Genomic DNA, 10,128 nt, shown 5'->3' with positions numbered 1-10,128 from the left:
GTTTGGATTGATGCAACTGTTAAAATTTGAATAAAATTAAGAAAACCAACATGGAGTTGTATTAATTTAAGGTCCTCATCTATGTTACGGACTGAACTGTGTTCCCCTTCAATGTATGTGTTGAAGTCTCAACTTCCAGAACCCCAAAATGTAACCTTATTTAGAGATAATGTCTTCAAAGAGGAGATTAAGCTAGAATCTAATATGACTAGTGTCCATAGAAGTAAAAAGAGAGACACGAAGGATGTGTGTGCACAGAGCAAAGACCATGTGAGGACACAGCAAGGGGGGGCCAACTACAAGCCAAGAGGCCTCAGAAAAAAATAACAAACCTGCTGACGGCTTCCTCTTGCACTTCCAGCCTCCAAGACCCTGAGAGGTGTCACATGAGCCATCTAGCCTGTGGCATTTTGTTACAGCAGCCCTAGCAAAGAATACCATCTATTATGGTACCATTTCATAAAGGAAACATATTTTAAACCACAATAATAGGAAAAGTATAACTTTGGAATAATAAAAACACTTTATATTGAATATATTTAGCTTTTTTAAAAAGTTGCTTAGTCCATCAGGCTACTGTAACAAAGGACCACAAACTTGTTACCCTATAAACAATAGAAGTGTATTTCTCATAGTTCTGGAAGCTGGGAAGTCCAAAAGCAAGACAGATTCGGTGTCTGGTGAGGGCCCCTAGTCTGGCCCATAGATGATGCTCTCTTGCGAGGTCCTTGCATGGTAGAAAGAACACAAGGAGTTTCTCTCCCAACCCTCTTTTATAAAGGCACTAAGCCCACACTGGGGGCTCTATCCTCTTGACACAATTACCTTTGAAATGCCCCAGCTCCTGATACCACCACCTTGGGGATTTAGGATTTCAACATAAATGGGCTGGGGGACATAAATATTCAGACCATAGCAGTTGTTATATTGTTATTCTTTCTCATTGTGAAAACTGTCATTGACTAAAGAAACTCTACTCTAAAATCTTCTTTTCTTTTTATGCCTTCATCTACTTGTTCTCAATCTAAAAATTAACTAAAGACTACGTGTTACCATCAGGAATTCCAACCGGGCTGGGCAAGAAGGCTCACGCCTGTAATCTTAGCACTCTGGGAGGCCAAGAGGGGGTAGATTACCTGAGCTCAGGAGTTCCAGACCAGCCTGAGCAAGAGTGAGACCAGTGTCTACTAAAAATAGGAAAAACTTAGCCAGGTGTTGGGGTGGACACCTGTAGTCCCAGCTACTCAGGCAGCCTAGGTGAGAAGATCACTTGAGCCTAGGAATTTGAAGTTTCTGTAAGCTATGATGCCACAGCACTCTACCCAGGGCGACTGTCTCAAAAAAAAAATAATAATAATTCCAACCTATGAACCTATGGGTCAGGCAGGTTGGCTCATACCTGCAATCCTAGCACCCTAGAAGGCTGATGTGTTTCTTGACCTCACAGGAGTTTGAGACCAGCCTGGGCAAGAGTAAGCCTGTTTCTACTAAAAATAGAAAAACTAGCTGGGTGTTGTGGTGAGTGCCCACAGTCTAGCTGCTCAGGAGGCTCAGGCAGGAGGATCACTTGAACCCAATAGTTTGAGGTTGCTGTGAGTTAGACTGATCCCACTGCATTCTAGTCTGAGCAACAGAGTAAAACTGTCTCAAAAAAAAAAAAAAAAAATTCTAACCTAGCTAGGAGTAATAGTGTGTACCTATAGTCCCAGATACTCAGCAGGCTGAGGCAGGAGTATCACTTGCGCCCCAAAGAATTCCAACCTAAAGAGGTTGTATTACCTAACATGCCATTTTCATAGTCTGAACATAATTTATAAATTTATCACTTACTTATACACAAGAAATCCTGTAAAAAGATCTTTCCTCAAACAAATCATACCCTTTCAAACTCACAATTATTAAAGTAGAAACATCTATTCAAATTATTTTTTAAATATTGAATTATAAATTCATTTATGAACTTTGAGAAAATTATTTATTTGACTCTGTGGGATTTACACAGTAATTTCACATTTCATTTTAAGTCAAGAGTCAGAAAACATTTTTTGTCTATATCCAGCATTAATAGAGATCACAGATCGATGAAATATTTAAATACACTGTACAGACATCAATTTTTAAATGGATTTTTTATAAAAGGAAAAATGTAATACAATCTACTCTGGATCTATGGACTAAACATAGTTAAATATTGAAAGAAACTAGTCTTCTGAATATTTTCTCATTTTAAAAAACAGGAACAGGTTCAAGCACAGAAGAATCAATAGATACTCAGCAATTCACAAACATGACACATAAGCGTGTAAGAACAAAGACTGTATATTGGCAGCACAAGGGACAGTCTTGATCTCCTTTCTTTATGGAGCAGGGACATTTCATATTTCATAGTTTCTAAACTTCCTCAGGAGTTCAGAGGGAGCATCTCCAGACCAGCGGAAACGAAGGTGCCAACAGTTCACATCTGAAAAACCTTTAAAAGAGAGAAAAGAAATATTTAAAATCAGAGGTAGGAAAATAAAAGTCAGCCTTGTTATAGTAAAACATCTTGGGGATAAGACTTCACAGTAACAGGGTGGTGCCTGTGGCTCACTGGGTAGGGCGCTGGCCCCATATACTGAGAGTGGCGGGTTCAAACCCAGCCCTGGCCAAACTGCAACAAAAAATAGCCGGGTGTTGTGGTGGGTACCTGTAGTCACAGCTACTCTGGAGGCTGAGACAAGAGAATCCTCCTAAGCCCAGGAATTGGAGGTTGCTGTGAGCAGTGTGACTCCATGGCACTCTACCAAGGGCAATAAAGTGAGACTCTGTCTCTAACCAAAAAAAAGGCTTTTTGGCCTATAGCTCAAATGGCTAGGGTGCTAGCCACATACACTAGAGCTGGCGGGTTCGAATCCAGCCTGCGCCTGCCAAACAATAATGACAACTACAACCCAAAATAAAAAAAAAGATTTCACAGTAACAAGTAAAATGTAAGGATAAGTTTTTGATATGATTAAGCAGAGACCTTAGAATTCTTATGAACAGGAATTATAATGTATATGGATGAGAAGACCTCACAGAGTTAAATGCTTCATAATAAAAGGAATTTCATAGATGCCTCCAAGTGGTGGGAGTTATGATGTTTCATCTACAAAGAAACTGAAAATGACTTTCATGCAGCTTTCAAAAAACCCTTCAGAAAGTATAAGGTTAATGGTAAAGGATCCCTGGAAATACAAGTACTATAATTGAATTCCACAGTAATAATATTTTTTAAATTATAATAAACAACATTGTTCAAAATTAAGGGAAAGGGTCATTTTCCTTCTTTACTATAATAAGAGTACACTGGCAAAACTCTTCTGGCAGGCAATTTGGCAGTATTTATCAAACTTTTTAAAATGTGTGAGCCTTTAGGTGGCTCCTGTGGCTCAAAGAAGTGGGGCGCCAGCCCCATGTACTGGAGGTGGTGGGTTCAGACCCGGCCCCGGCCAAAAACTGCAAAAAATAAAAAATAAAAAAATGTGTGAGCCTTTGAACCAATAATTCCACTTCTAGAAACTTATCCTAAGGAAATAATAATGAATTCACCCAAGGGCTTAATTGTAAATAATGCTAATATCACTTATAAATTTTTTTAAATAAGTAAACAATACATCTGCAGTAGAAAAAAGTTGGTTAAAAGGTTTTGATACAGTCATTAATAGTTTTTTAATATTTACTGTCATAGAAGAATGATCCCAGCATATTGATAAGTGATAGGGAACAGCTTTTACAATATGATCTCATTTCTAAACTGGTTATTTACATGAGTATGTGAAAAATTTTTAAGTCAAAAATAAAAACACAAAAATGTTTTTTTTTTTTTTTTTTTTGAGACGGAGCCTCAAGCTATCCCCCTGGGTAGAGTGCTGTGGCATCACGCTCACAGCAACCTCCAACTCCTGGGCTCAAGCGAGTCTCCTGCCTCCGCCTCCCAAGTAGCTGGGACCACAGGCGCCCGCCACAACGCCTGGCCATTTTTTGGTTGCAGCCATCATTGTTGTTTGGCGGGCCCGGGCTGGGGATTCGAACCCGCCACCTTAGGTGTATGTGGCTGGCACCTCAGCCGCTTGAGCCACAGGCGCCGAGCCAATACACAAAAATGTTAATGGCATTTATCCCCAATTAGTTGAAATAGATATGATTTTCATTTTTTATAACTTCTTCTGTTTATCTGCACTTATTTTTCTGGAAAGGTATGTCTTTTTTTAGTTTATAACATTGCAAATAAAAAGCAAGTTAAAGAATAATATATAAAATATGCTTCTATTGATGTTTTTAAATATCTATCCAGGAAAAATATACACCCAATAGTTGACAGTAGTTATCTTAGAAAAACAGAAGTTGTTTGCAGTTTTAAAGAATTATCAGAGAAAACAAATCTGAAGAATATCCATTTGAGGAAAAAGGAACCAGCCCGGGCCTGCTAAACCAAAAAAAAAAAAAAGCCGGGCATTGTGGTGGGCACCTGTAGTCCCATCTACTAGGGAGGTTGAGGCAAAAGAATCTCTTGAGCCCAAGAGTCTGAGGTTGCTGTGAGCTAAGACACCATGGCACTCTACCAGAAGTGAGAAAGCGAGACTCTGTCTCAAAAAAAAAAAGGAAATTGTTTCTGATGACTCAAAATCAAATCTCACTCACAAAATATGTACAGCATGATCCTATTAGTTTTAGGTATACTAACATAAATGAAAGTATATCAAATAATAGATATTATTAATAGACACTTCTTTAACACATTGTGACCATATTTTTTCACATTTCTACAGGAAATGTATTTTTAGAGTTTTAAAAAGATGTAGTTTCCAGGTGAGGTTTCCCTAGAAAGGGATACCCAGACAAGAAGGTGAAGCAAAGTGGCTAATTTGGGAGGTGATCCCAGGAGGCCCTGGGAGGGGAACAGGAGAGAGAACCAAATCTACAAAGGTACACCATCAGACAAGTTACTATATCATGGGTGACTGGTGCTTGACTCTCCCCACCCCCCACCCAGGATCCCTGGGAGACAATACAAAAATCCCTTAAAGTTATACTATGTATTTTAGTATAGGTGAAGGGGCTAGGGAACTTAGCCTCCCACTCCCATTCATTATTGTCTTATGGCAGCATCCCAGGGGTGTTTATTCCCTGGCACATACAGCCTGCTCGTCGGCTGCCAAGCTAGCTCCATTACCAGCGAAAGCCCTCTGGCAGTCGTGATGTCTGTGGCAGAGGCCATACATAGAGTTGGCAAGGCCTGGGAAGACAGGTGCCCAAGGGCTATGGCAGCACACCAACAGCATCTGCTACATTTGATTTCTTCTTTAACTCCACGATGTTACACAAAACTATTTGATTCTAGAATTGTATCTATCAGAAGTCATATTTAGTGTCTATTTAAACAGAAAGAAAGCAAAAGTGAGCTGGTCTTGCACATCAGTTTTTCAGATGCTATGCTCCGTATTTTATGGTTGCAATGAAGAGTCAGAATGTTACAGGGACTATTTAGTGGCTACTCATCACAGAAAAGACACCACCAGGGGAACTCCAAAGTGAGTATGAAGTCACCGCTTGAGGAAATTAACACATATACTAAAAAGGAACATAGAAGGAGCCACTGGAGGCTTGAAAAGGTTGCGTGAATAGCATTTCTTAAATTTTGGATGTTGTATAAGTTTACACTGCAGTAAAAGGAAATTATGAATTATCATGCAACTGCACTTTGATCCATCAAACTCCAGCTTGAAGGCACTACTAAGAAGAGCCAATAATCTCTTGAACAGCATCAAGAAAATCCTGGTGAATGCAGCCTGTGGCAGAATTTCATAATTCTCCAGCAACAGCCTCTCAGAAGAATGATCCTCCATCCTCATATCCCCCCTACTTCATTCTTAAACCACAGTAAGAGCACATACTTCGTAATGTGAGGACATCAAAACTGGCATCACCATTTGCTGTGTGTAAATTTTGTGTGAAAATTGATTATATTAATTGGAGTCATCTTGTCATAATGAACTAGATTAGAATTCCAGAAACCCTGGGGAGGGAAAGCAAAGCACTCAGGACACAAGCACCTGCCCGGGGATCACATCTCAAGCCAGCTGCCAAAGACGGTTACAACCTTTGATGAGTTTCACCTAGCAGCTGCTGAAACCAACAGGAACTGCTGTGCCTCTAACACTAGCTTTACCCAATCAGAGCTTGCCAGCTCCCAAAAACTTCACTAGTGCCAGTAAGTTTTCTTTTAAAACAATACATAGCGCTTTTCATTCTACCCCAACCGTCTCTTTGTTCTTTGGACATACTAAAGACCACCCCAGTCTGTGTTTACCCCAAACTACAATTCTGTTTCTATATGTTTTCCCAAATAAAAAGTTTGCCTAGAGATTCATGTCTATCTATCTATCTATGTATCTCTCCATGTATATATATTTCTTTTCTTGAGACGAGAGTCTTACTCTGCTGCCCTAGGCTAGAGTGCTGAGGTGTCATCATAGCTCACAGCAACCTCAAACTCCTGGGCTCAACCAATCCTCCTGCCTCAGCCTCCTGAGTAGCTGGGACCACAGCCACCCACCTAAATGTCCAGCTAATTTTTCTAATTTTAGTAGAGAAGGGGTCTTGCTTTTGCTCAGTCTGGTTTCAAACTCCTAATCTCAAGCAATCCTCCCACCTCCGCCTCCCAGAGTGCTAGAATTACAGTTGTGAGCCACCATGCTGAGCCACATCTCTGTATTTTTATTTAACTTTGACATACTGCAGTAGAACCTCAGTAAATTGATCACCACAGGTACCAAATAGTACTCTAAGAAGTCCCATAGTAGGTGGGGCACGGTGGCTCACGCCCGTAATCCTAGCATTCTGGGAGGTGGAGGTGGGTGGATTGCTTAAACTCACAAGTTCCAGAGTAGCCTGAGAAAGAGTGACCCCAAGAGTTTGAGGTTGCTGTGAGCTATGACACCACCGCACTCTACCAAGGGTGACAAAGTGAGACTCTGTCTCAAAAAAAAAGAAGAAGAAATAGTTCTATAATAATAAAAACTAACACTAAAAAAAGTGCTTACTGCTTACCATGTACCTGGCACTGGTCTAAACAGTTTAGGTGTATTAAGTTATTTACTCCTCAAAAAATCTTACAAGGTAGATGCTAATATTTTGACCATTTATTGCACCAAACTGCACAGTTAAAAATAGTAAAAGTGGGCCAGGCACAGTGTCCATACCTATAGTCCTAGCACTTTAGGAGGCCAAGCAGGAGGATTGCTTGAGCCCAGGAGTCTGAGGTTGCAATGAATGAGCTAGGATTGCATCACTGCACACCAGCCTGGACAACAGAGCAAGATCCTGTCTCAAAAATTTTTTTCATTTTTTTAATGATAAATATGGTAAATTACATACATATGTTTTGTCTCAATAAAAAATAAATCAGGCTGGGTGCAGTGGCTTGTGCCTATAATCCAAGCACTTTGGGAGGCCAAGGCAGGAGGATCACTGAGGCCAAGATTTTTTTTGAGACAGAGACTCAAGCTGTCACCCTGGGTAGAATGCCATGGCATCACAGCTCACAGCAACCTCCAACTCCTGGCTTAAGCAATTCTCTTGCCTCGACCCCCCAAGCAGCTGGGACTACAGGCACCCGCCACAATGCCCAGCTATTTTTTGGTTGTAGTTGTCGTTGTTTGGCAGGCCCAGGCTGGATTGGAACCCACCAGCTCTGTTGTATGTGGCTGGCCCCTTAGCCACTTGAGCTACAGGTGCTCAGCCCGAGGCCAAGATTTTGAGATTCTGTCTCAAAGATAAATTAATTAATTGATTAATTAATTGCCTATTTCTAGAAAGACTATGATCCACCACAAGCTATCTAATTATCTTCTTTTTTATAAAAGTGTTCAAGGATATTCAGGAACTTTTTGCTTAAAGGCTAAACCCTTATGGGATGCTATTATCACATCCCTGAGAATCAACAAATAAGAATTTAAAGGACAGTTACAATGTCTGTATATATGTACACGTATGATATTACACACCTTAACTAGTTAAACACAGTTGAATAGCTAGGATAGAGGGTCAAAGAAATGATAGTAACAGCTAACATTTACCCAGGGCCCGCTATAGGCAAATTGCTGGGCTGAGCATTTTGGATTGATCTCCTCTTATAATCTTCATGATAACTTTATGAGAAGGCACTTTTTGTTTAGAGACAGAGTCTCACTGTGTTGCCCAGGCTAGAGCATAGTAGCTATTCATAGGCATGTTCATAGCAAACTATAGCTTTGAACTCCTAGCCTCAAATAATCCTCCCACCTTAGCCCCCCACCCGAGTAGCTGGGACCACTGTACCCAGCTGAGGAGGTACTATTATAATCCCTATTTTATATGAGGAAACTGAAGTCTAGAGAAGTCAAGTAAGTAGCTAAGATCTGAACTCAAGTAGTGTAGCTTAGGAGCCAGGAGTTGAACAAAATTTTATATTACCCCGCTTCAATGATTCGTAATATTCACAGAGCCACTCACAGATGAGATGCCATCTCAGGATAGTGCAATGCCTTGAAACATAGATTTTTTTTTTTTTTAAATAGAGTCTCACTATGTCTTCCCCCAGTAGAGTGCTGTGGCATCACAGCTCACAGCAACCTCAAACTCTTGGACTTAAGCAATTCTCTTGCCTCAGCCTCCCAAGTAGCTGAGACTACAGGTGCCCACCACAATGCCTGGCTATTTGTTGTTGTTGTCACTGTTGTTTTTAGCAGGCCCAGGCTGCATTCAAACCCCCCAGTGCTGGTGTATGTGGCTGGCATCCTAACCACTGAGCTATGGGTGCCAAACCAGATTTTGATGCCAAACTGTCTTGGTTCAGATCCCTTCCCTTCCCTGCCATATACAAGCTGTCTGGCCTTGAGCCAATTACTCAACCACCCTAGGCTTCAGTTTTCTCATATATAAAATGAGAATAATATTGATACCAACCTCACCAACTTGTGGTGAGGATTAAAGGAATTAATATAAAATTAATATTACATGAGACAACAAATGTAGTCATATGTGTAAAGAATGTTCCCAGACACAGTAAACATGCAATGCATGTCAGCTGGCATTATTTCAGTAAAACAGAAGACATCCTGAGAATTATCTTAAGGTTCCCTTGCAAGGAAAGTATTTACCTTCTACTATCTATGTCAATGCTAAGTAAGTTCCTTTTAAGACCTTAAACCAGTCCTTAAATTTGGCATTGGAAAAAATATGACATAAGCCAAGATCTTTAATTTCAGACCTTTTCCATTCTACAAAGTTAAAGGACATGACTTACTTGAAGAATCTGGATTTGGGGGGGAGACTGACTTCTCCAGGGGCTCAGATTCTTTTTGTTCCATTTTCTCTGTGGTTGAAGTCAACTCCTCTTTCTTTATTTCACTTTGTTTATTCTGTTCCTCAATTTCAGTCTTGTTAGTCGGGGTCTGGTCAGGTTCCTCCAGCATCAGGTCTTTTTTACCTTTGACAGCCCAGTGCATTGACTGAAGTAATGAAAAGCACAGATATAAATATTAAATCAATATCATACAGTTTTCTTTTTTTTTTTTTTGAGACAGAGTCTCACTATGTCACCCTGGGTAGCGTGCCATGGCGTCACAGCTCACAGCAACCTCAAACTCTTGGGCTCAAGTGATTCTCTTGCCTCAGCCACCCACATAGCCTGGACTATAGGAGCCCGCCACAACACTGGCTATTTTTTATTTTTTGTTGCAGTTGTCATTGTTGTTTAGCTGGCCCAGGCCGGGTTCAAACCCACCAGCCTGGGTGTATGTGGCCAGCGCCATACCACTGTGCTATGGGCACCAAGCCTATCATACAGTTTTCTATATTTAAAGTTCAATATGTGGTAACATCTACTATTCTAATACTGATTAGCAGAATGTTATATTGGACTATTAAGCAGATATTCATCAATCAAGATATTAATTAATCTAAACATTAATTGTTGTTTTTCAGCACACATCCTTTTGTACCTTTTTCATTTTGTGCCCTGTATGTGTATTTTCCTATTAAAAATTTAAAAATTGGGCCAGCACCTGTGGCTCAGTGAATATGGCACCAGCCCCATCTACCAAGGATGGTGGGTTCAAACCCGGC

General features: G+C 40.4%; 1 protein-coding gene across 1 annotated transcript in view; it reads right to left on the bottom strand.

Moving 5' to 3' along the window:
- Positions 1–1,993: 1,993 nt before the first annotated feature.
- The window catches only part of DNAJC12 (DnaJ heat shock protein family (Hsp40) member C12), a 42,354-nt gene continuing 34,219 nt past the window's right edge, over positions 1,994–10,128 (bottom strand). The window contains exons 4-5 of the mRNA XM_003783621.3: positions 9,308–9,512; positions 1,994–2,470 (exon numbers count right to left, since the gene is read on the bottom strand). Coding sequence (XP_003783669.1) covers positions 2,376–2,470; positions 9,308–9,512 — 300 coding nt within the window. The 3' untranslated portion in view covers positions 1,994–2,375. The remainder of the gene's footprint in view (positions 2,471–9,307; positions 9,513–10,128) is intronic.

Source organism: Otolemur garnettii, unplaced genomic scaffold (genome assembly GCF_000181295.1).
Source record: "Otolemur garnettii isolate 467f Iridium unplaced genomic scaffold, OtoGar3 scaffold00008, whole genome shotgun sequence".
Taxonomy (NCBI): Eukaryota; Metazoa; Chordata; class Mammalia; order Primates; family Galagidae; genus Otolemur; species Otolemur garnettii.
Note: the sequence above shows the minus strand (reverse complement) of the source record. Positions and strands in the feature narration are given on the sequence as shown.